At 39.3% G+C, this 27,410-nt stretch overlaps 1 protein-coding gene, 1 long non-coding RNA gene and 1 other non-coding gene across 3 annotated transcripts in view; 1 reads left to right on the forward strand and 2 right to left on the reverse strand.

Moving 5' to 3' along the window:
* Positions 1–27,410, reverse strand: part of MOXD1 (monooxygenase DBH like 1) — an 87,908-nt gene that overhangs the window by 11,630 nt on the left and 48,868 nt on the right. Inside the window, exons 5-10 of the mRNA XM_040627805.1 lie at positions 11,688–11,867; positions 11,301–11,403; positions 9,625–9,791; positions 8,336–8,527; positions 7,124–7,183; positions 1,814–1,956 (exon numbers count right to left, since the gene is read on the reverse strand). Of these exons, the coding sequence (XP_040483739.1) occupies positions 1,814–1,956; positions 7,124–7,183; positions 8,336–8,527; positions 9,625–9,791; positions 11,301–11,403; positions 11,688–11,867 (845 nt within the window). The remainder of the gene's footprint in view (positions 1–1,813; positions 1,957–7,123; positions 7,184–8,335; positions 8,528–9,624; positions 9,792–11,300; positions 11,404–11,687; positions 11,868–27,410) is intronic.
* LOC103663405 lies at positions 26–20,104 on the forward strand. Its single transcript, XR_005834375.1, has 5 exons — positions 26–190; positions 8,363–8,467; positions 8,813–8,905; positions 17,433–17,651; positions 19,721–20,104. It is a non-coding gene; the product is annotated as an uncharacterized LOC103663405 (long non-coding RNA).
* Positions 21,353–21,458, reverse strand: LOC121102345. Its single transcript, XR_005834463.1, has one exon. It is a non-coding gene; the product is annotated as a U6 spliceosomal RNA (small nuclear RNA).

The following is a 27,410-nucleotide window of genomic DNA, read 5'->3' on the forward strand; positions in this document are numbered from 1 at the left end:
TCACACATCACCATTTTTTCTTTCCTCCTCTTTTTCCCTCGTCACATTCCTGAGATGCCATCAACCAGTGGGTCCAGTGTGTGTTACTGTGAGAAGGCAACCTGCTTGTAATCATTTCTCATCAGCTCAACTGCCACCATCTTGGTCCCGGACGCGTTCACCTCGCAACTGGCCGATCACCAGTCTCCTGGTTGGTATTATTTTTCCAATCTGATCCTCCTAGAGTCCTTTCTCAATTCAGTAGCCAAATCAACTTTGTCTCTATCCTACGATGGTTTCTCTTTGCACTTAAAACCCGAAGTTTTTATGTCGCCTATAAAGTCCTACATGATCTTTATGTCCCCTGTAACATCCCTCTTGCTGTCAGACCTCTTCATTTACCCTCTCCCGTATTTCTCTCTGTTCCAGCCAAACTCGCCTTCCTGCTGTTACTCGAACACGCTACGATCATACCCACTGTAAGGTCATTACATTGGCTCTTCGCTCTGCAAAGAGTACACTTGATATCTTTCCATGGCTGGCTCCTCATCACAGAGGTCTCTGCTCAAACATCACCTCCTGCCATGGATTGAATGTTTGTGTCCCCCTCACCCCCAAATTCATATATTGAAATCCTAACATTCAAAGTGATGGTATTAGGAACTGGGGTCTTATGCCCTCGTGGGATTAGTGCCATCCCAAAAGCAGCTTGAGAAAGCTCCCTACCTCCCTCTGCCACGTGGGGTAACAGTTAGAAGATGGCCATCTATGAGAAAGAAAGTCCTCACCAGACACTGAATCTGCTGGCGCCTTGATCTTGGACTTCCCAGCCTCCTGAACTGTGAGCAATAAATTTCTGTTGTTTATAAGCTACTCTGTCTATGGTGCTACGTTACAGCGCCTGGACAGACTAAGACACCTTCCCAGAGAGGCATTTACCACTGTACTGACAACAGCTACATGCTTTCATTTTCATAACATCTACTGATACCTGAAATTTTATATTTATGTTATCACCCCTCCCCTCACTCTAGAATATAATCCCAAGAGGGCAAAAATAATATATACCTTGTTTATTATTTTATCATAAGTAGTTTCTATGAAGTGCAATTGTGCAGAGCGAGTGAACATAGTAGGCCTGAGAATTCCATCCTTAGAAATGCCTGTTTGGAAGGCTGACCTCTGGCTGGTGTCAGCGAACCTAAGTAGTAAACAATTTCCTATACTGGTATAAAACTGCCTCTAAATGAAGAGTGACTCATTCTGCCTTGACTATTTGTACAAACAATGCAATTTATGTTGACGATCTTCTTTCCTTCTAGGAGTCTAGATTTTAGTATTTACTAGGCAGAGGACACCTATGTAACCAGCCCTTAATAAAAACTCCCAGTACTGAGTCTCTCATGAGTATCTCTCGTTGACAACACGTCACGCATGTTGTCATTTTCCGATGCTAGGAGTGTTAAGTACGTTCTGTGTGCGTGCACTTGGGAAGGTACTTGGGTGCTTGCACTGGGTTTTCTCTGGACTGGGCCCATGTGCCTTTTCCTTTTCTTAATTTTTCTTCGTATTCTTTCCCTGTAATAAATATTAGCCATGAATACAATAATAGGCCGAATCCTTTAGGTCCTCTTAGAAAATCACTGAACCTGATAGGAGTCTTGGGGACCCTGGACATACCAACCAAGAAGCTCACGTTGTCACCCCAGCTAAAAATAAGTAAACAGAACAAGACTTCAGATAATTCCATAATGTGGTGATAAATCCAATACAAAAATGAATCTCATCCTTCTCTGAAGTATACTACCCCACTACGAAATTCATTTATACTTACGTGACTGGCCTATAGATCTCCTTAACGCCAATGAACTGAAGTTGTTCCATGATGTCTGGAATACTTGCACATCGAGTAAGATTAATTCTTGGGTAATAAAGAAGGTATGAGAGACACATTTCATTCCTGGTGCTTAATCCTCCCTGAAAATGAAGATATTTTATTTAGAAAAGTATACATTCCACCAATTCCGACACTGAGAGCACACAAGCCACCAATGTCATACAGTTCCATCCAATACTGAAATGTAATAAATCTGAAAGCTGAGCAATAACATACCGACGATTTGGTTTTTAAGAAGGTAGAGACACATTGAAAAACCAATAGGATGATTTCCATCTCTTTAAAAGTTGCCTCTCTTAAACAACCTAATAATCTCTTTCAAGTTCTGTTCACATGATGTAAACTACCCTCCACAGTGAACATTTCAGAGGATTACGGGGAAGTTTGGTTAACGTGACACCAAACAGGTTGATGGAATCTTTGCCTGACTGCACTGAATTTTCTATAATCTCGTTGTCATGATATCAACATGATATAAACATCAGAAGACACCACAGAGAAGACAGATGTCACATTTTGAATCTAGGTAGTAAATTAGCTACTAAAAGTAAGAAGATCAAAGCTCCTCAGGAGAACAGAATCTAGAACTGTTACAACATATTATCTATAGTGTCACATTTTCAACCAAAAGTTATTAAACATAAAAAGAAATAGGAAACTATGATCTGCACTCAGAAAATAAAAAAAGTTACCAGGAGAAAGTGATTGTGAGAAGCTACGGATGCTGCATTTACCAAAACTTAAAAACAGTTAAAAATATGTTTAAATCCCTTGGGCTTCTGGGTGGCTCAGTCGTTAAGTGTCTGCCTTCAGCTCAGGGCGTGATCCCAGAGTCCTGGGATCAAGCCCCGCATCGGGCTCTCTGCTCTGCTGGGAGCCTGCTTCTTCCTCTCCCACTCCCCCTGCTTGTGTTCCCTCTCTCGCTGGCTGTCTCTCTCTCTGTCAAATAAATAAATAAAATCTTTTAAAAAAATGTTTAAAAAGTTAAAGAAAGATGCTCACGTAACTAAAGGCAAATATGTCAAAAATGAGTAAACAAATAGAGAATGACACCAGAGAGGAAAACATAAAAAAGAAGAAAATAGAAATTCTAGGGTTAAGCGTTACCATCATTGTATAAAAAATTCTCAGAATGTGTTTAACAGCAGATTTGAGATGGCAGAAGGATCAGTGACCTCAAAGATAGAATAGAAATTTTCCAATCCAAAGAACAGTGAAAGAAAAGGAAAAAGAAAAAAAAAGCCAAAGAAAGTGAAAATATACCAGGAAACAAGTCAAAATACGATATTAAGTGTTCCAACATATATGCAACTAGAGTTCCAGAATGAGAAAGAAGAAAGAAAAAGGTAGAAAAAATATTTGAAAAAATAATGGCCAAAATCTTCCCAAATTTAGTGAAAAAAACATTAACTTACAGACCCAAAAATCTCAACAAATGCCAAAGATAAATATGAAGAGAGCCATCTCTAGACACATCATAGTCATATAGTTGAAAGCCAAAGCCAAAGAGAAAATCTTGAAAGCAGCAAGAAAAAAATGACATGTCACATACAGGGGAACACTGATACAAATGACAGCTGACATTTCATCATAAGTGATGGAAGTAACAAAAAGATATTGGGATTACATATTCAAGGGCTGCAGGGAAAAATAAATTAACCAAGAATTCTGTATCCAGCAAATCATCTGTTCTTCAAAAAATGAAGGTGAAAAACTTGGCAGTGTTGTTCATAGTTCTAAATTAATTCAGTGGCTAAAATGCAATGATTTTACAAGTTGCAAAACTATGTTTTGCACTTGATAAGCAAAGCACGATTGGGCAAAGGGAGAAGCTGAGGCTGCAAATGATGCCTCAGTAAAAATCATATTTAATTTATTCTTCAGCTGGGATGGCTATTCGGAGTGATACTAAATTGCAGGAAGGAAGCCGGGCATTTGTATCTTCCCATGAACCAGTCACCGGCTGCTTGCTGCCCCATTTCGGGGAGCATAACTTCAGGTGGGGCATTCCCTGATACCAAGGGCAATGCCCAGTGAATGACACGGTTGTGAGTTATCATCTGATATTTTCAGCGGCTGGGGTTTAGCTGTGCTGGCCAGTAGCCAGGCAGACCACCAGATATACACTAAAATAATAATGTATGACATCCGAGGTAAAATATTTCATGTGAACAAAATCCTACATAAGGCACGAGACAAATAAAATCAACACCAGTGGACTGACCGTACGCTGTGCTCATTTTTAATTCCCTCTTCCCCATCCTAACTGAAGATGAGGATTATCTTACTCTTTTATTTATCATTCTATTGCTTCTCAAACCCTTTCGTTCTGTTCATTGATGTGTGTACCCATCCCTAAACAATATTTTCATTTTGTATGTTCTACAGCTTAGACGCATGACATCGTACCACCCACGGTCTGCTTAACTTGCCCTTTTTGTTCTTCTGATACATTCTTGTTAACATATGTGGCTTTAATGCATTAATTTTCACAGGTGTGTACTACACATATATTCTATGGACATATTATATTGTATTTATTTGTTCTCTTTTTGATAAATAGTTGAGCTGCCCCCAACTTTGTGTTCTCGTGTTGTTACATGTTACTGTGAATATTTTACATATTTCTCTCCTGGAACTCTTCCTGCAAAAGGTACCTTAAGATGAAATCCTCACAGGAATGGAAGTGGGTAGAGCATCTATGAATCTCCAGCTTTCAGATGATGTCATGATTTTCCCCAAAGTGGTTTTATAAGTTTACACTTAGCGGTGTGTGAGGACGCCAGTTTTAGAACATTGGAATTGCAATTTTAAATATTGCCAAACTGATGGGTAAAAATATCTCATTCTGGTTTATATTTGCATGATCCTGATCTCAAATGAAATTGAACATCCTTTCCTATGTTTATTATCTATTTGGGCTTTTATTTCTGTGAAATGTTTGTGTCTGTTCCTGTTTTTCTATGGTCTGTTTGTCTTACATTACTGATTTATGGAATTTCTTTTATATGCTGGATACTAATGCGTTATTAATCCATGTATTGCATTTTTTTTCCAGTTTCAAACTTGTATTTTGCTTACTTAATAGTGCTTTTTGGTAACCAAAGGATTTCAAGTAGCCAAATTCATCCATCTTTTATAGTTCATGCTTTTTATAAGTTCTTACTACCCCAACATCATAAAAATATATTCATATATTTTGCTCCCAATAGTTTTAAGATTTTGCTTTTCACATTTAAATATGTAATCTACCGGGAATTGACTTGTTTGCGTATTGTATACCCAGTTGTGCTAGCATTCTTTAATGGAAAGTCCATTTTTTCCCACTTAAATGGATACCATGTCTATTCTAAACCAGGTTTCCTTATAGGGGGTTTGTAGGTCAGTTTCCAGGATTCCTATTATGTACCACTATTCTAATTCTGAACCCAAATACACTATTGATCGCCATAGCTTTAAAAGAAGCCTTCATATCCAATAGCTTGTCTCCATCTTTTACTTTTTAGTAGTGTCTGCCTATTATTAACCCTTTGCTCTTCTGTGTAGACTTCAGAATCAACTTGCTCCATATAAAAGCTAAAACTGTAAACTTTTTAGAAATATGAAAAAAATAAGAGAAAATCTTCACAGCTATGGCTAGGCAAAGATTTCTTAGTTAGGATACCAGAATCTCAAATCATAAAATCTCTCTTAATTTTTTTTACTGGAATTATATCAAATGTATAGGCCAATTTGAATAGAAGATTATCTTTATTTTATGGAGCCTTCTCTCCATGAACACAGTATCTCTTCATTTCTTTAGGTGTACTATAATGTTTTGCAAATAATGATTTATAATTTTTTTCCATGGAGATAAAACGCATCTAATGTTAGATTTTATTTCTATAGAACTTAGAGGTTTAAAGTGCATTTTCTTGAGATAGTTTTTTTTTAAAGATTTTATTTATTTATTTATTTATTTATTTATTTATTTATTTATTTGACAGAGAGAAAGAGCATAAGCAGAGGGAGGGGCAGAGAGAGAGGGAGAAGTAGACTCCCTGCTGAGCAGGGAGCCCATTGCCATGCAGGGCTCCAACCCAGGACCCTGGGATCATGACCTAAGCCGAAGACAGATGCTTAACCGACTGATTCACCCAGACGCCCCAAGATAGTTTCTTGTATACTAAAATACAGTTAGTTTTAGATATCAATTTTGAGGAGGTTTTTTGATGTAGCAAATTATATCTACGAGTAATGTGTTTTGTTTCTTTGCTTCTTCCTTTCTGAGCCGTATGTCTCATTTTTTTCCTTTTCCAGTACAATGTTGAATGGAAATGATGATAATAAATATCTTTGTCTTCCTCCTCATATTAAAGCAATACTTCTAATATTTCAAGTTATTTGATATTTGCTACAGATTTTTCATAGCTAAGCTTTATCTGGTTAAGGCAATTCTCTCCTATTCCTGGTTTGTAAAATGTTCTTTTCTTATGACTGACTTAAATCTTATGAAGGCTTTTTTCTACCCCTATTGACCTGATCACGTGTCTTTTTCCTTCAATCTCTTAATGTAGAGTGGTATTAATATATTTTCTATTTGAAACCAATTTACATTCCCTAGCTAAGCCCAAATTGGTCCTAACATTACATTTTTATATAATGTAGAATTTGGTTTGCCAGTACTCCATCAAAGATATTTCCATCGGGTGCATGTTGTTGACCTCTTTCATACTGTCGTTATCAGTTTTTAGTATTAAGATTGTGCTAACTTTATAAAATGAGTTGGTGGGGCGGTATTCCCTGGGAGAGACCATGTACGGCACGAATGGTCTATTTCTTGAGTGTTTGTCAGGACTCTTCAGGAAATCTGTTGGGACCAAATTTCTCTTTGGGTCAGAAGCTCTAAGGTCATACAATTCATTCTTCCTTTTGAAGTCTTGATTCATCGAAGTCCAGACTCAAGCAGATGGTCATTTGCGACCACAGGTATTTAATTAATATGATTTGGGGAGGAAAAACTAAGGGACTAGGATAGCTTTTCATGAAAGGGTCACTAAACTATAGTGTAAATATTGCTGTAGAATCATTAGTTAATCTGATAAAATGCAAAAATAGCTCTGATTTCACTTTTATGATGTTTCATGCTCATGACATTCAGGAATTTTGCCTCCAAATGGGAATGCTTTTTGCTTTTTCTCCTCTAAAATGAAAGTTTATTCCTCCTTCTCCACAAATGAATTTTAATAAAAATAAAGATTTTCTTACCCAAGTCATCCGGACTCTATCTTTTGTGTTGTAACGACACTCAGTAATTAGATTATCTCCCTAAAACATTAAAAAAAAATAAAGCTTTCAGATTAGGGTTTTAGGCTGTCTTATGTATCTAATACATTTGTAGGCCAATAGTTTTATATGCTGTGAGCAGATTCATTAAAAAAATTTGATCCAGGGGAACTGTGATCTACTTAATTCTAAGACTGCTAGTATAATAAACAAGCAAACAAACAAAAAGGTTCTCTCAGGCCAGACTCCACCACGTTCCAGCTGCATGACCTTAGGTAAGGAAAAGAATTATCTGGGCACAATTTATTTATTTAAAAAATAACTATATAAAATAGCTGTTATTTTGCACAGCTTTGTGAAGCAATTAAATGACATAACATGCATTTAGTTCTTAGTGCAGATTAAACACTTCATACATGTTAGCCGTAGATATGAGTTATCGTGATTCCCTTTTCATTTATATTATTTTCTTTAAAGGTCTTTAGTCACATCTTTATTTCTTCACAACAGAATTGTGAAGCAAAGTAATAGTTATTATTCCAATGTTTTCTAACCTTTGGAACAATTCAGCATACACAGAAAATCATGTTTTTTACGGCTCACCACTCAGGGAAGTGGACAGGCTATTCATGGGCCAGAGGCAGCTTGTGCTGGGTGCTGGTCCCTAGATTTGATCTCTCTGGCCCACTACTCAGAAGGCTCACGGATCAGTATCTCAACACACTGTCCTTCCACAACCCCAAGTATTGTTGCAAGCTGGATAATTAGCTCTGTTTGAAACCTTTGTCAAATGAAAGAATTATCCTTATTTTCATTTTTACTGAAATCAGACATCCCAAAACTCTCCTATGGTATAAAAAAAAATCTCTGATTTTTGCATCACCAGAATTGCAACCCAAAAGTTTACTGGAAATTCAAGTAAGAGTACTGTTTGGTACTCAGAATCCAAATTATTCTTTTCTTTTTAAATCAACAACTTGAGTTGCCCCTGGGAATGGTAAGAAAAGTGAGTTTTGATTTTGGAAATCAGATCAAACACATTCCGCCTGGGTTGCACACCACCCACGGTGGGTGGCTTCAAGAATGGCAGTACGATGAGCAACTCACTTTACTGGGAGAAAACCTCGCTAAATCGCAGTGGATAGATGCCTTGACTTTTCTAAGATTCAGTGAAAAAGAACAAAACAGGCATACTGGTAAGATTGTTTGTTCTTCCTTTAGATACTGAAACTCCTGGAAATTGAAGTCAAAGTCGTCATCATAAGCCAGTAATCTCATTTCCTCCCCTTTGCGAAAATGACGGAGCCTGATGCCCCTGCCAGCCAGGTGAGCATGGAGAAGAACAGCAAACACATGGATTCCACTTGGCTTTTCAGCTTCCAGAGCCTACAGGCGGGGCACGCAGAGGAAGACACGATTAGTCCAAACAAGCACATGTTCAGACAGTTCACCATAAAAGAGACTTGGAGGGACAACTGAGAAGAAAATCTAAAGCAATTTAAGTAAATGCTTGAGCAGCCAAACATTTTGAATTTGGATTTTTCGTGACTTATTCCTAGCAGTGTTATCTTTGTGAAGTAACATTTGTGGGCTTAAAAGAAAGGGACCTAATGCTTACTGAGGACCTACCAGACCACTCCTAAATGTTATCTTTCTTTTTCCTTCTTTTAGGAGGTAAAGAGTCAATCAAAGCTCCTGGCAAAAAGATTCCAGTAACCTGTAAATAGAAACTTTTAAAAGGAGAAATGATTCCCACTTTCCGAGGTAAGAAAATCAGGTGGAAGAGTGGAATTACATGAATTGCCTGTGGTCCTACAGCTAGTAAATGATGTCCTGGCAATTTGAATCATGGTCTAAATAACTCAAAGGGCATAATCTTTCCACTTCATCAGTCTGCCATCTGTCTACAATACAATAGCTTATAAGTTATAAGGAATATGATCCATGTTGAAATATGTTTATTTAAGAAAAAGGAATTGTAAACGGAAGTAGCCAATATTAAATACTTTCATGTGTTTTTTCTTATCCAATGTGCATTTTTATGTTAGGTACTCTTGCTCTTTGGTTTGAGTAGGAAGGAAACTCTAAAGCAGAGGAAAGGAGGAAAAAAACTTAAATGAATAATGGAAAAAACAAATATGGATAAAAGGTGAAGTCGAGAAATGAAAAAGAGTCCACACAAACCAAGGTAGAAATTGTAAAAGATAACATAAAGTGTTGAATATGAAAAAAAAAAAAACCCAGAGGAGGTAGGTCAGGAAGGAAAACATCCTGGAAGTTATTCTTGTCCAGAATTCTACTCTTACAGCCTTCAAGATTTAAAAAAGCAGTCAAAGTTCTTGCCACAATGATAAATAATGGCTTTATAGTGTGACTACAAGAAAAAGATTAATAATAACAAGCACGGGATTTTCCAAACATAGTTTTCCAAGAGCACTGATGAATCTATGACTAGCAGCTCACAGACCTGATACTCCACATACCTCTTCCAGGCATTCCAGAGTGCAGTGGCCCTCAGACCGGAATTCAGGCATCCCTGGAGGGATGGTGTGGAAGAGGCTTACCCAGAGGCCAGCCTCAATCACCCCAGCATCGTACTTCCTTATATCTGTTGTATGAAATAACCTCAGTCCAGAATTATCTATTAAGCCTGGAGTAAGAGCATATAATTAAAAGTGAGTTTGAGTTCTTAAAAAAAAAAAAAAAGTTCTCCACATTCGGTTGAAATGGATTTATTAATTTTCCTTAAAATCTCATAAGGGAAAGAATTACAAGTAAAGATTAATAGAAGACAATATTCAGTTTCACAAACAGCAATTAAAACATAAGTCTCCATATTGTCTGCAACCAGTTTTGACTTATACAGTATACCATGGGAGAAACCGTATAGTAGTGTATCAGTGTTGTCTAGCTGATATATTCCACACTGATCTAACATAAAGACAGACAGAAGGAAAATTCTAAAGTCATTCATTAGAATATAGAAGAACTCAACAAAAGCCTTATTTTATATTGTTTTCAGGTAAAGTTCAGTAACATTTCCATAGAGGTAGAAGCCCCTTGGTTTAGAAACCACCTGCTGATAGAATAAACTACTGATGATTAATTTTCTTTATAGTTTGCCACCATTCTTTTAATCACTCAGCGAACAGTCATTCAATCAACAAAAAATATTCAGAATCCATTATATGACTAGAAAGCACGACAATAGGCATGCAGGGATGAAAGGTGAGTAAGACACATTCCTTGCTGAGACAGTTATAGTAAGGAGGGAGAGAATGAGTCCCAACCCCTTCATAAATTTGTCCCACTGACTTTGAAACTAATTGACTCCTTTCTGCAGGGCTGACTTACCTACCTGTGATTACCAAATTGACAGGTGGGAACCATTGGCACATACATAATTTTATATTAATTGGTGTGATTATTTTTAGTTTCTCTTTCTCACTACACTATAATTTCCACCCGGTTTGGTGTGTTTTTCACTCATGTTATATCGTTAAGCACAGACCGGAGACATAGTCGGTGCTCAGTATTTGCTAAATAATTGCACAAATCAGTGTAAAAGAATAACTTTGAGTTACTTCTGTTGAGAACTTTGTATTGACTCTTTCAACTTTCTGGTTTTGGAATATTACATAAGTAGGTTTAGAAAAGTAGATTCAGGAATCAAATGTAAGTACAAAACCTCTTCATTTCAAAATCATATTACACAATGTCACTGCATAAATATTTCTGGAGCATATTTATGGTTTTCCTATCGCACAACAAGATATTAATATTTTCTAGTATGATGAATGATAGCTTTTCATACGTGCAGGTAGAAAATGTTTCATAAGCACCATGTTTTGGGAACTAATTTATATCACAAGGAGAAAAATCTATTATCCTGCTTCTTGGAAAGTAGGATGCAAATTGTTTTTTGAAGATCAGTGACCATGGGTGTCCATTTTCCCTGGTTCAGTGCTGATTAATCACTGTTGTTCCAGTGTAATTTTTAATAGTATCTTCTTTTACTCTAGAAAGTATCCTAATTTGGATGACAAATGTATAGGTTAATTATTTCTAGCACTGAATGCTAGTTTATTTCAACCATGTTAAGAGAGGACTTACAAAACTTTTAAAAATCACAGATAAAACATACGAAGAATAAACTTACCCTCCTTGTATGTTGGATTGTCATAATGGACTTCCAGGAGCACATAACAAGGATCGAACGGAGTGCCAAGGGATAACCCAACATGAGGTGGATAGGAAAAACCCTGAATAAGGAAAATTCCATGAGACGTGCCCTATGAACATCCCCAAAAGTTCTATTCCACTCCCAAACCAACCATTCTCAAAGATATATCAACATTCTGGAACTCCATAATCTAGAGTGGGTATAACAAAATGGCTTAAGGAGAGAATGGCTTCCAATGGGAAGAAAAATAAGCCACCCTCATATCAGAAATAATGTACAGAGCTTCACTTATAAGTATTAGAACCGTAGGGGAAAAAACATGATCCACGAATGGTGTCCCATCTCGGTCATCATTGGTCCCACCTCTCCACCAATGGCCCAGGCAAAAATAACGGTCTCGCAGGTGAGGAAGGCATCAGGCATGTTGGGGTGGTAGCACTCGTGGCCGTAGTCCAGAACGCTGTCGTTAAAGCTGCTGCTGCACTGATAGAGCAGGATGTGGTGGACCAGACTCTCGTGGCCTCTCTGTATCACTGGCTCCACCTGAACAAGCACACAGGAGAGAGGGTGCCATGAATCAAACCGCCCTACAGCCCCTGCGGTGAGCAGGAAACCAGCATAAACGACGATCAGGTTTTCAAAGGAATCGTGCTCTCAACTATGTAATGGTTATGATGTGATTCAAAAACAATTTGTTCTGGAGAAGATAACAATGATGATGACGGTAATGATGGCAACAGCAAAGATGAGATAACCCATGGGGCGCCTGGGTGGCTCAGCCGGCTGAGTATCTGGCTCTTGGTTTCATCTCAGGTCATGATCTCAGGGTCTGGACATCAAGTCTCACGTTGGGCTTCTGACTCAGTCGGGAGTCCGCTGGAGGTTCTTTCCCTCTGACCCTTCCCTCACTCATGCACACGCGCTCTCTCTCAAAGAAATAAGTAAATCTTAAAAAAAAAAAAAAAAAGAGGACGAGATAATGCTTTCCTCCAAGAATCATAGGATTTATTGATCTGTTTGGGTTTTGAACTCACATTTGTTTTCCTTATTCTGTGTGGCAGCTGTTTCAAAGCCTGCTTTCTTCTAGGCGACTTTGCCCTTGGTTCCCTTCCCTCTTTTTTCTTTTCTTTTCTTTTTTTTTGTCACCGCATTAAAAAAAAAATCAAGGCTGTAAATAGACATAAACTCCTCCAGTCTCCCTCTTTTCCATCTTAAAATATTATCTTTATCCATCCTTATTGAAGGTGATAGATGTCTCATTCATCTGTTATCTATCTACCAATCATCTATCATCTATCCATTATCTATCTATCTATCAATCATCTATTTGTCTGGTGCTAAGTATAGTGCTGGACACAAAGTAGGGCTCAATAATGGATATTTTTATTTTAGTGATTAAAACCGAATTCTAATAAGAATCTTACTATTAGAATTTGGGAGAGAAAACAACATTGTAGTGATGTGCTCCTGTGACACCGCTCAAATTAGGAGAGGGAAAGTAGAAACCAGTGAACAGAGAATGAGCGGTCAAGTTGGTTCTCATACTGACAGCACAATGCATGTGAACATGTTCCTTCCGTTGTCCCTCCTGTGAGTTCCCTTCATAATCCCTGCCCACCTTGGCCCGGGGAACTCAGAAGCAGCTAAGCGCATCCAGAGCTCCCCAAGTGCCTTACCTGCAGGGGAAGTGCAGGGTTCTTTGAAACCTCCATACATCTGCTAAAGAAGCCCTGGTGTGTCCCCAAATTTCCAAGACTTTACCTGCCTTAGAGCTCAACGCCTTTGCCTTTATCCCTAACTACTCAAAGGCAGGCAAATGCATTTTGAAACCCTTGCTTGTTCTCTGCTTTGGACATGCATATAAAGATAACATGCTTTTAGCTATTCTCTCACAAAACTTTCCATTTTGATTTTCTACATAGTTATTCTTTCTTTCTCCCTCTCTTTTTTTTAATCAGAAAATGGAAGCAGCCGCCCAGGGAAATGGTACGTAGTAGGCAGAGATCTGAATAGGCAGCCGGGGGTTCCACTTTATAACCCAGCTTGCCTTTGTGTTGCACTGTGAGTCATGCCACGGCTAACCCACACGTGCATTTCTAACATCACATTCACAGACACGACATCGCACATGGCTTTGTTTGCACTTGTCTCATCTCTAAAGGACCGCGCACCCTGAAGGCAGAAACTATTTTCTGTTTTGCTTGAAAATGACAGTTATTGTTCGGGCAAGGTTGCATAATACCTCGCACAGAAGGGTAACCCAGGGTTTCCATCAGACTGTAGCTCCACACCTCGCTGGAGCTCTCTCGGGAGATTTCACTGATTTGGGCAGCTCAGCACTCCAAGGGAGATGGGGCACCGCTAGGATGTCCACTGGAAAAGAGGGACAGGAGACATGTTTGCAAAGTGCCTTCTCAGTTGAGGCAGGACCTGCAGGCTGTGCTGAGCTCCACACGGGTCCAGAGAGGAGCCCTTAGGGCAAAGGAGAGCTGGCTGTTGCCCAGGCAGCTACAGAAGGCAATGGCCTTCATCGAGGCGCAGTGAGAGAGAGCTGAGAGTGTGCATGTGGAATATATTTATTAAGCTGGGTGGTGCCTGCCTTTAAGGGGCTTCATGTCAACTTCTTGAAAGAACCTTTTAGGAGCAAGTGCTTTTTTTTTTTTTTTTTAAATACAGTAGGTGCTGAAACCAACACCAAGCTTCCAAGCTACCAATGCATTCTAGGACTATTACTATTCCCAGAATGTATTTTATTTAGCACCTACTCTACTATCTGCCAGCCACTGGATTCATCATTTCGTTTAATATTGACAACTATCTATCAGGTTAACGTTATTGACTCCATTTTACAGATGAGAAAACTGAGACTCAGAGGATTAGGCAACAAGCCCCAAGTACCACAGCTAGGAAACGGTAGATGGGGATTTGAGACTAGGCCGGACTGACCCCGAAGTCAGTACTCTCCCAGCTGCAACATGTCATTGCGGGAGATGCGTCAGGCCCTGGAAGCTTCTGCCAGGGAGAGGGAGGATGAAGCCTTATGTCTGGGGGGAGGGGGTAGTCTCCTGCCCTCCTTGCCACCCCACTCCAAGCGTCCCTTGGCCCTTAGGGAGACGAGACTGATGGTGGCCTTTTGATATGTTCTTTCCTAAGAAGAGCAAAGAACAAGATCTCTCTTCAAAACCTGGTGTGGTCTTCAAAGAGAATTAAATTGTAATCTGACCTCCAGATTACAAACTGAGGGGACAGCCTGCAAGTTTTTCCCAAGAAAAAAATACATTCATAAGATAACAAGGAAATTTTCTGCATGCAAAACTGAGCACTGTTCATAGGAGAAAATATGAAAGCTTGGAAGAAGCAAAGCTCTTGGCTAAACGGAAAGGATGTGAGAGATGAAAGTACAAACAAAGAAAGAGAAGTGAGAATAACTATTGAAAGAAGGCGCCGCGAATATCAGAGGAAAAAATGCAGGTTATCAAACTCCTGAAGAATAGAAGAATTTCTGGAGCAGGAATTTTAAGATGACCGTGTGGCATAGTTAAGTGAAACCCCAAGGATATTCCTAGGGGTAGGCATACCCTATTCAGGGCAGGGGACACGTTCCAAGGAGCGAGAAAGTCTTGACCAGAGTGGGGCTGGCTCTCTTGGTGCCCCACACAGAGTAGAATGCCCCACAAGCTTCCCATCATGCTTACAGGGCAGAGTGACACCAGTGCCCTGCTACCAATCCCAGAAAAAGACTGCTGCTCTTTATCCGCTGCTTCCTCCAGCCATTCTGCAAGCCTTGCAAGCGGTCACAGCACACGTGGTGCCGTTGTTCCTTAGCCCAAGCACGGCTGAGGCTGAGAGGGGACAGCGCCGTGCGCGGATGGAGAGAGCAGTCCTCCGCGACACATCCTTCTTGTAGCTGGAAGGCAAGCATCACTCTTCCTTGTGTATTCGGGAATCGTCTGCGCAAGAAGGACTCCTCCTTTCGCATCATGGCATCGTTTGAAATAATCATCTAATTTTTAGATTAAAAATATTTCTGAGACAAATAAGGCTGTAGTGAATCACTGCTTCTAAGGGGCAGCACTTAAACAGGGTGACTTATTTTGGTTCCTTCAGAGATGTCCCAATATTATCCCAAACGAGATGGGAATGCCAAAAGTTGCCTCTGTTCAAAAAAAAATACGAAGCTTATAAAAATTGTCAGAGAAGGTCATGGCAACATAAGGTATACAGATGTGGATAAATGGGTATTTCTGAGACTGGAACAAGCATTTAAGTTTACTTTTGTTTTAGGCTGGCTATATGACTGCAGAAGAAATAAATAAAAAGGAACAGAAAGTAGTGCATACGGAAGTGGGTGGCCATGGCACCAACAGCTGATGACGTATTAAACCGTGTTACTGATTCCTATGTTCTCGTACACAGGTGGGATTTACAGACCAGAACAGATGGGAGTTACTTACACCCACCTTCACATGCATTAGAAGCAGGCAAGGATGGCCTGGCACCTGTGGATTATCTGTTAGCCCCCATGCACAGCAAAGGAACAGTCTAGAAAAGAAATCACAGATGGAATGGGGATGAGGGGGAAGTTTTCAACCTAAAGGATTTATAAGAGCAAAAGAGTCTCCAGTTAGTTCAAGTAACTGAAACTTTGGGTTACTCTTGAGAGGACTTAGCAGTATAAAAGAAAACAAGAAAAAAAGACAGCAGCTAAGCATAGCCAAGACCAAAGTGGAAATTAACATCGACTATAAAACGGAACCTGGGAATTGAAAAGCCCCAAATATTGCACTGTTCTCATGACTTGTTGTCTCCTCTTACCCTCTTTATCCAGATCGGTATATCTAGCATAATCCCTGCCACACACAGACTGCTTAATAACTATTTATTGAATGGAAATGAAGTCTTTCCATGAAGCTTTTCCATCAAAAAGACTGAGTCAAATTCATTGCCTCTGAATTTCTTGATTGTCTCAATGCCAGGGACCTACCCTGCATCCCACTTCTAGCAACCCAATCCCACTGTCCCACCCTGCACTGAAAACCACCCAGAACTGTGCTCCTTCTGAAACTCTGTTTCTGTCCCTCTTTCCTGCTCTGTTGGTTCTTTCACACTTGGCCAGTCTCTCAACCTCCTACTTCTTCCCAGGAGGCTCCCTGAAACGACTTGTGCACCAGCCCCTCACAATTGACCCTCACGACTGTGATGATCGATTCTGTGATCTTCCCCTTCTGATCCTCCACTTGGGATACTGAAGATAATTTCACAACTATTCATATAAGAGCTCAAAGGTCATGATTCAAATTTGTGCCTCCATGCATCAGTCTTTCTTTATTTTGCTCCTTGTTCTGTTCCTTGGCTAAGGATGCAGGAGACAAGTTTCAGAAAATGAAAGCACTTTGCTCCCATGGTGAACCTTTTAAAATCTACGTATTGCCCCTAATCAGTCTTGGTAAATGACTCAATTGTTTTGGTAAGAGAGGTAAGAATTTCTCCTTACTTGGTAGCTGCATGAGGGCAGAGTTGGACACAAAAGGATTGGGGAAAAAAATTTTTAATTATATAAAATAATGAAATGATCCAGAATCTTACTTGGTGTGACCTTGTTCTATAGAATAGAATGAGATGGGGATAAGACAAAGAGCTTCTAAGTGTGTCAGAATTCCTTAGAACCTAGAACTAAGGCACTATTTCAGAATAGGAGGTAAAAAAAAAAACTCTTCATGGAAATGTTTATTATCCTTCTGTCATTAAATGTTTGGGGTCCTTGACAAAACTGTGCCTGCCTGATGGTCTTTCACCAACCCCTACTGGGAAGAGGATTCTGTTCCAAAACGACTTCTCCAATAAGCCACTGAGCATTGGCAAACTTAAGAATCCACATGGTTTTGCAAACCTCAAATACCAATTGCCTCAACAATAACATCAAAGAAGCATATTTTTTGCTTTATTCCCTTGTACTGGGTTGACGAGTGTCCCTCCAAAATTCATGTCCACCTGGTACTTCAGAATGAGCCCTTATTTGGAAAGAGGGTCTTTCCAAATGTTATTAGTTAAGATGAAGCTTCACTGGCTTAGGATGGGTCCTAAATCCAATGACTTGTGTCTTTATAGAAGAGAAAGAAGGAGGAGATTCAGACTCAGACAAACAGACAGAGAAGATGACCATGTGAAGAGGGACACAGAGATTGGACTCAGGCTGCCACAAGTCTGGGAAAACCGGAGACCATCAGAAGCTGAAACAGCCAAGGAACAATTCTTCCCTAGAGCCTTCAGATGGAGCATGGATGGCCCTGCAGATGCCTTGACTTTGGACTTCCGGCCTCTAGAGCTGTGAGAGAGCAAATTTCTGCTGTTTCAAGCTACCTGGCTTATGGTCACTCACCATAGCATCCCTAGGAAACTAATACATCCTCCACTCTCAATTTTTTTTTATCATAGATCATCACAGATTTGTACACTTACACCTAGGTCATGAATATCCCTGCATTTGTTTGAGACACAAACGTATTATAAATATACATTGTTTCCTCTTGCATGATTGAGGTTAACTAATTCCATATAGTTACTTAGTCTAAAGGCTATTTTACTTGATGAATATGCAAGTGTCCTTCAGAGAGTTAAATAAGTTTTATTATCTATAGCTAAGTATATGTGTATCTTACTTTAGTTTTTACTTTTGGAGGGTAAAAAAAGGAGCTGGGGTGGGGAAGAGTTCCCTTCTTAACTTGTCCAAGTATACTGAGCTCAGTGTGAGAAAAACAGGAGGTTATTAGAGCTCTTATGAGCAATTTTCCTATACTTATTCTTCCAAGTCTACCTATTTAAGATGTTGCTTGTTGAAACATGAGTAGGACACAACTCTCCAAAAACAACATGCAATTCAACAAATTAAAAATTAAAACAAAAGGAGAGAGGTGATGGGTGGAATGTGTAATGAGCTGGAAATTTGGTAAATCTCCAGCACTTTTCTTCCTGCCCATTCTTGTTCCTGGCACCGTGCTTTACATACCCACCCCAGGCACAGGCTGATGTCCACGGAAAAGCCAGTAAACCATTTCTGACAGAGGTTATCCAGAGGGCAGCTGGCTCCTCATGCAATGCTGCCTATGAAAACATTTCAGCCAGAACTGGCAGTGTAGACAGATGATTATAAAATCATGCTGATATGTTCATGGGACTATGGGAAGATAGTAGATAGTATCCACCTGTCTTATCTTCCTTATCCTCCTCCCTAATGGGGAGATCTCTTTTAGCATAACAATATATTCCACTTATAAGAGACAACCAAATTGAGCAAGAAAATGGTATCATTGTCTCACAAGTAATCCACTCTGAAAAAGGTCAGAGTTCAAAGCACAACTTGACTTGCTGATGTGGTGTCAAGGGGCCACAGCTTGAATGGACTTGGCAGCTAAAGCTCAGGAAGTGATAGTTAAGTGGAATAGAGATGAAGAGAAGGAATGAAGGGAAGAGCCGAGGGAGAGGAGACTTCTGGGAAATAATTTACCCCCTACCACAATCTTGATTTCTTATGGAAGCTACCATCTTCATGTGTGGCCATGCTCTGTCAGCCATAATGGATCAGTTCAGGAATGGGTGCCCAACTCATCAATCTTTCCTTGGGATTTTAAATTATGAAAAAGAACTTATCATCTTCTGGAAGCTGGACCTTGTGGAAGAAGTCAGTATGTGGTGAGATCCAATAAAGTTGGTGCACAAAAAAAGTTCCCAAGACAAGATAGTCTCAGCAGGGCTTGAATACTTAAGTTGTTCCTGCAACCAGCTGTATCCCTGCCCTTCTCTGGCTTACTTGTTCAATCTATCCTCTTATTTCATGAGTCAATTCCTTTCTATTTCCAAAACTAGTTAAGGTTGGGTTTCTGTTATTTGCACCCAAGAGTCTTGATTTAGAATCAAACACAAGTAAATATATATCATCAATTCATCAATTGTATTTATACATGTGGTATCTGAAATTGTCTTTTTTTTCCCCTTAGGAACTTTTTTTTTTTTTATTAACTCCAATGTCCTTAATTCATAATAATCTCTAGGAGCTTTTTGCCACATAAAACTATTTTATTTGTTTTCATTTTACTTTTTCATTTTATTTATAATTCTTAACTGGATCTGGGTACATTAATAACAAAGTTCCTTCAATCAATGCCCTTGAAAAGCAAGATGGGAAATATAATCACCCCCTATAAACACACAAATGTCTCTCTCCTTTGCTTACTGATTCCTGATATATTCCACATAGGTATTTAGTATTAAGGCTGGCTTACTTTGAGGTTTTATTTTTTAAGACTTGTTTATGTGTGACCAGGAAAGTCCCAGGGAAGGGGGACAGTAATTCTCTAAGCCATAGCTTCAGTGTTAATGTTTTTTGATATTCTTCCAAGGAATATCACCTCTGTGACTTCCGGCCATACAAACGAGTATGCTACCAGCACTGCGAAGCAGTCCGCTACTCCATTTTCATCAGTCTCAAAGACTGGGACAGTCACCGTCTTGACACCCATAGCAACACCAGGGGTTTCTACAAAACTGACTTCCGTCACCTCAGTTTCACAAAACATACGCCAGAAGCCATTGACAATGACCATGACCACAACCTTCAACAGTCAAGCGACATCTGCTGCTTCATCAGTAACAAGTATGTATCAGAATTGACCCGTGTTTCCTATGCTGAAAACAGTTGTGAAATGTTACCTGTATGTCACTGTGCCATTCTGCAAAAATAGAACTGTAGACAATGACGTCATATTAAATAAATTAGTGGCATAGATCTTCGTATTCTTGCTCCTGCAGAAAACGAGTCTCCCACTTAATAAAGCAGAATAATGACTGTGAACAAGGGAAGTGTCCTACCAGGGACTCGTATTTCAACATGGTTTGAAGACGTGTCATGCCTTTAACCCTGGGCCCTCATTAGGGAATAGAATTAGGCAGCATAGTCTCTATGATTTCTAAACCAAACGGCTAACTTTGGTTTTCATTCATTTGGGCCATAAAGATATTTTCAAATGGTGTTGGATCCAATCACATGTATCGGTGTCATTGTTCTTCATTTTTGGTATTTGTCTAAAATATGATGCCTGTGAAACCATAAATTCAGACCTTACCATTTCCTTTTTAGCGTATTCAAAGTGCAGTTCAACCTAAAAGCTAGTGATTACATTTATCAGAACAGCAGACCTTATGGTTTTTTTCTGTGTGTTTGTACATGTTTTTACTCCATAGTTTTATTACTACAATGTTTGTTTTGAAATCAACTGTAATGTCTCAAGGGCTCTTGATGCGATAACACCAAAGTAGTTTCAATTCCCAATTTATTCAAAAGGAGAAATTGCAGTGAGAACTGTTTACTCAGATTGGATCTGGTTGCAAGGTGACAGCTGTGTTGCCCAGACTTATTGTGAAGCCACAAACTCTTCAGAGGCCTAAGGAAAGAAAAATTCCCCAAATCGCACTGCCCCCGAGGCTGTGGTAGAGGATCCAACTCCAGCACCACATACACCTACGGATGCTCGGATGCTCGGGTTGAAGCCCCAGGGCGAGGGGGCGGGGATCCACGGGGGAAGGAGAGCCCAGCAGTCTCTGGACCCAAAGCAGGCGAGGGAGCGACTCTCTACCAGGACACGCTCTCTTCCTCCATTCAGCGTTCTTATGTAGCAATTCAGAGTGTTAGCTTATTATAATGTTATTTAAAAGCACTAAAGCATGTTTTGTTTTGTTTCGTTTTTGTCTAGTCACAGCAACTATTAAATCTCAAGAAAATATACAGTATCAAAATTTGATATTGGCAGCTTTGTTGGTGTTACATTAATACTAGAAGTTTTGTCAATTCTTGACACTGGAGGCAAAATGGATTATTGAAGAAGAGGCATTCAGTATAGAACCATGAGAGTTTTGATTGGCCAGGACATTATTATTTCTCTATTTCTATAAATGTCACAATAAAATACCAGAATGGGGCCGTGGATTTATGAACTACATTCCTATTAATCCTCTATGCCCGAAGTAAATCGTTGAAAAACGTGCAACGCTTCACAAATTTGCATGTCATCCTTGTGCGGGGGCCACGCTCGTCTGCTCTGTACAAGCCGATTTTGGTGTCTGTGCTGCCCAAACGAGCACCATTAAGACTGTTTTACTTGATGAATATGCAAGGACCTTCAAGAGACTTAAAATATTATGATTTACAGTCATTTATTTCTGAATGTGAAGTAATTAGATTCTTTTGCCAAACCCCTCAAGAATATAAACACAAACAAAGCAGAAAATTGCCTTTGATTAAGTTTGTAACGGCATTCTTGTGTCTATTGTTCTTTGAATTTTTAATAGATTATTCATGAACCCTAAGGTAGCTTTTAGACCTATATTAACAAATATTAACTTTCAGTTAACTGAGATAATCAAGAAAGTAGAGGTCACCTAGCTCCTTTAAGCAATGTTAAATTAATACCTAGATGGCCAGCAAGGAGTAGAAAAGACCTGGAGGTCAGGAGACTGAGTTGGCTTCTTGGCTGTGCCACTGAACAGCTGTGTGACGTGACTGAGCAAGTCCCAGCACCCTAGCTGTCCTTCGATCAGACTGGAATGCTCTAGTCCATGTATAGACTAGCTGAATATAATAATGAATATAGGTCTATGGATATATAGATCTGTATGTGTATCTATTCATTTAATCCTCCAAACAACCTCATGAGCTTAGGCAATAGAATTATCACACATTTTATAAATGCAGAAGATAATGCCCACATAAGTTAAGAAACCTGCCCAAGTGTCGGAGCCCGGATTTGACCACTGGTGACCCGGATCAGGCATCGGGGCTCCTAACCACCACCCTGATATATTCGTGTCTTTAATGGCAGGGGAGTAAATGGCAGGGAGCACAGTGTCTGTGCTCTACCAAGGTCACTTCAGGCTCACTTAATCTTTTCTGTGTACCTGTCACCCAGGCTCTGGGGGGCCTGATTTCTCAACACTCGTACCTGTGACTTTCCTCACCTGACCTTGGGCTCACTTTGCAGGGAGCAAGAAATGCCAGAAAATGTACATGACTCTGAGGAAGGTGAGAGTTGCTGACCCAGCAACTTTGGGTCAGATGGGACAGACTCTAAACAAAATTTATGCTTTCCATGGGTGCTATGGACTGAATATTTGTATCCTCCTCAAATTTATATACGGATACTCTAACCCCCAGGTGATAGTGTTGGGAGGTGGTGCCTTTGGAGTCCAATTACGTCATGAGGGCAGATCTCTCATAAGTGGGATCAGTGTCCTTATAAAAGAGACCCCATAGAGTTCCCTTGCCCCTCTCGTCATGTAAGGACCCAGTGAGAAGACAGTCATCTATGTGGAAGTAGATCTCACCAGACACCAAATCTGCTGGCACCTTGATCTTGGACTCTAGAGCTGTGAGAAATAAATTTCTGTTGTTTATACGCCACTCAGTCTAATATTCTGGTACAGCACCCCATGTGCACTAAGACAATGGGATTAGGTTAAAGCTGGAAGTACAATGCAATAACGCCCTCGTTTGGCTGTTCCCCTTCCTTAGTCTTACTCTCCCACCTCGTGTTCTCTCCCGGCACTTCCTTAATCAGTCATATGCACGTAAATCCGTGTCTCAAGGATCTGCGTCTGAGAGCCCAATGTAATACATGCAGCATAATGGGAGATCATTTTTTGGACCACACTTTTGGGGGTTCGAATCCAATGTTGGGGGTTTAAATCTTGTTCCATTGCTTTCTTATTTATTTATTGACTTATTTATTTTTATTGAAGTATATCTGACATATAACATTGTGTAAATTTCAGGTGTACATGTGCATTTGATACATTTATATACTGTAATATGGCGGCCATTATTATGAAATGCTAAAAGACCAGGTCTTAATTATTCCCACCCCAAAAAAAGAATTGATAATTACGTGACTTTCTATCTCTGTTTCCTAGTCGTTCAACTTCCCTCTAGCTCAGTTTCCTTATCAGTAAGTCAGTGGTAATAAGGTTCACTTATAAGATTGCTGGAGAATCAAATAGCTGGCACTTCTGAAGCACGAGACACCTTGTAGTGCTCAGAGAATGATGTGAGTATTTTTATTGTACGTTGGATTCTGGGTTCTAAATACATGTTTAACATTGCGTCCAAGTAGATAACAAACAAATCTATACAAGTAATCCATTCACAAACTCCAGTATTTTGAAATCTAACTTTAAGACTTTTATGTTACAAATACTCAGGCAAAAAAAAAAAAATATTGCCATGGTCACATGTTTTATTACAAAGTATGTAATCATATGAAATATATATTTATGTGTACCATGTCAGTTTATTTAGGATTTGATTTTCAGATTTGTATGTATAAGACAGTATTTTCTCTATAGAGTTCTTTTTCTGAAATGTGATCTCCCTCCTTTCTCCAAAAAAACTTAGCTACATTGACATTTCTTATATGTATTTATGCACAGTTTTGAATATAAATTTTCCTTATCATTTTGCTCTGAAAATCTTTTCTCTCAGAGATGTCCTCCATCCATTCATTCATTCATTCATTCACTCAACTAATTAACTGAAGACAAAAAGTACCCCACCTATTTGGCTCTTTCTCAGATGCCAAGAAGTAAGCGAAGATGCATCAAACATGAATCTGACATTCATACAGTTTATATTCTAGAAAGAGAACAGAAGTTATATTCTAGAGAAGTTAAGGGCAGAGAATTTGGTTGCCTTTTGGTTGCAACTTTTGGTTGCCTTCCAGCATCAATTCCCCCAGAAGACTTTTTACCAGGGTCCTGAATTTTTTAGCCACACCATTTGGCTATGAATGATTCCCACTTCCCTTGAGTGGCCTAAACCCATCTATGTGATCCCATCCTTGAAATGAACTTAAGTTGGTCAAATCACAGGGACCTTTACATGGTGGCTGACAGAAGAGCTGTCCTCCCAAAATAGGAAACAGAAAGTGCTATTTCAGGAGTTCGGGCTGCTATTTTTCTACCATAAGAGAAAATAGCCTAAGGTTGAGGACCACACAATGTTAAAGGCAAAGTTCAAAAATGAAGCTGTAGCTCTTAAAACCTCATAAATCTCTGGGCTATGGGATTTGCTTGAAATAAACCCAAGCAACATTCAGTTGAAATAAAAATGAGTTTGATGCTGATCGTTATTATCAAGGACAATTATTTTCTTCGGCCACCTTTTGTCTTTCTCCTCTTTAGACCATGAACACTGAGAGGACTACCCAAATCTGGATGAAGTCAGGTTTGTTAATTCAGACTTCTGAAAAACACAAAAAGAAGTTCCCAAAGTAGTATTTGAGTTCTATACTGCGTTTGAAAACCACATTTTTTTCATGAGGACCCTCAATATTTAGAACATGCCAAAGCGGTATGACTCATCCTAATTTATCTTTCTCGTCTTCAAAATGTTTTTCACGTTACTGCCTAGGCACAGCGTCCACCCTGGTCCACAGGTCGTACAGCCCACCTGGACGACATCAGGAGCCGCCTGCTTGTCCTCTTGGATACTTAGGAGGCTGCTTTCTGGACAATGCTCCCTCTCCCAACTAATCTTCCCAAATCACTTTTCATCTTGTTAACCTAACTGATAATGGTCAAAGGCTCCACCCCACCCATCCTGTAGCCGATGAAGTCCACACTTCTATTTCTGACATTCAGGATCTTATGTGGTTTGCTGCCCGTGAACTGCACAGTCCCATATGGGTGAATGCCCAGCCACAGGAATCCCTGCCTACTCCACTCCATGGAGTCCTTCTTCCCGCCATGGTTTTGTTCAGTGTTTATTCCATCCAATATGTCCTCCTAGCCACTCTTGAAAGTCCAGGTTTTGGGACACCTGGATGGCTCAGTTGGTTAAGCGTCTGCCTTAGGCTCAGGTCATGATCCCCAGGTCTTGGGGTGGAGCCCTGCATTGGGCTACTTCTCCTCTCCCCCTCCCCCTGCTTGTGCTGTTGCTCTCTCTCTAATAAACAAATAAAATTAAAAAAAAAAAGATTCCAGGTTTTGTTTCCCCTGGATGCCATGTCTGATTATTTTGGCACACATTTGCCTTGTTTCTCTAAGCTTCTTTCAGGAGACATGGCTATGTGGTAACATAAGGCAAAGACTTGGTTTGGAATTCAACATCTGGCACTTACTAGCTGTATGACCTGAGACAGATTGCTTAACTTTACTGAAACTCAGTTTTCTTATTTATGAAACAAAATACAAATCAACTTCTTTTAGTTCACTGTAAATGTAAAGGAGAAAATGTGTTTAGCATATTGTAATTTGTATCAAGCAGTTGAAAACTATACTCAGTTCTGTGCAACTTAGCACATGTATCTTTTTTTTTTTTCTATTGGATGCAATTATTGCATGCATGAGAGTTTTTCTTCTTCCCTGGAGTAGCAATTCACTGTTTTGCCACTTGTTGACAATTCACCATGTGGAGGAGACTTCTTCAAGGCCTTTTATTATTTGTTGTAATTGTCTGTTGTAATTAAAATATAACATTAAGACTAAATCTTGCTAGCTATTTTTTAGTATGCTATTGCTTACATCTTTATAGGTACGATCTGTTTTTAAATGGTAAATTGAATTGTTTTTCAGGTTAATCTGCATTTCAAACCCTGGCAATTCATGGAATTGAAAATTCATATAAAGTAGATATGATTTTACTCTTTCATACTGCAGAATATGGTTCAGAAAACTTTCCCCCACAGTTTTATTAGTCAACACATGCCTTTCAATGCAGCAATTGTATATCGGTGGTGTGCGTATATATGGGTTTCTGCCAATCTGATGTAGAGCGGAGAGACACACATGGATCAACACGTTTTATGGTACATAAGATTGCAGGAAGGGGGTTACTTCTCATAGGAACATAGTTCGACATCCCAGAGCAACAAGGGAGACAGACTTATGCAGTAAAATACAGAGACACTACAACTTTATTTTATGTGACCCCTCTCTTATCCTGGAGAAATGAATTAAAGGGTAATAGAAGAAAGAACCAGAAGCAGCACTCAGCTGAGCGAAGATAAGTAAACATTAAATTACCAAAACGACGACGAAAATCCTTGCAACATTTATGTCAAGTAAAGGGCTAGATCCTTTAACGAAGTGAGAAGGCAGCCATGACTACTGAGTTAAGAGACGAGACGTCAGAATAAAACCTACCTTGCTGGCACCTTGATCTTAGACTTCTCAGCCTCCAGAACTATGAGACATAAACGTCTGTGGTTTAAGCCCTCTAGTCTACTGGTCTATGGTACTTTGTTATGGCCACAAAGCAGACTAGTACGAAGTGTTCGTAAGTGGCATAAGGCTGAAAATAATTTAAAGTTGCTCTTTATTAAATTATATTAAATTTAAACCATGGACTACCACACAGTCATAAAAGAATAAGAGAGTCTATACATACTGTAGCGGTACATTTCCAGGACATACCATGAAATGTAAAAAGCAAGTGTCAAATATATAAGGTAATCCCATTGAGGCCTAAAAATAAAAGCAAGAAAAACTACACACACACACACACACACACACACACACACACATATATATTTAGAAAGAGAGAGAGAGGGAGGGATGAAAATATACACAGAAGTAGACATAAAGGGGTATGACTGCATAAGTATAGAAAATTTCAGAAAAATACAAGAAAATATTAATTTGGTTTATAGGGAGTAGAATGTGAATGGTAGAAGTTAGAGCTTTTTGCTTTTCCTTTCATGTCCTTCTGTATTTGAATTTTTACAGTGAATAAATTTTAACTTTATAACATGTTTTTTAAAATTCTGGTTTTATCCCTTACTAGCTGAATGTCCCTGAGAAATTAATTAATATGTGAGTCTCTATGTCCTACCTCACAAGGTGATTGTGACAATTACATGAGATCTTGGGAAACCCCTCACAGTGCGTGGTGTATACAAAGCATTCATTAAATGTTAGTTTTCATATTTCCTATGCATAATCTGTCTATGATATTACATATGTATTATATATACGCCATGCTATTATACTTAATCATACAATGCAAAGTCCCCAAAAGCCTTCAAAATTGTTTATTCCCTACAC

This window comes from Ursus maritimus, unplaced genomic scaffold, assembly GCF_017311325.1.
Source record: "Ursus maritimus isolate PB19 unplaced genomic scaffold, ASM1731132v1 scaffold_13, whole genome shotgun sequence".
NCBI lineage: Eukaryota > Metazoa > Chordata > Mammalia > Carnivora > Ursidae > Ursus > Ursus maritimus.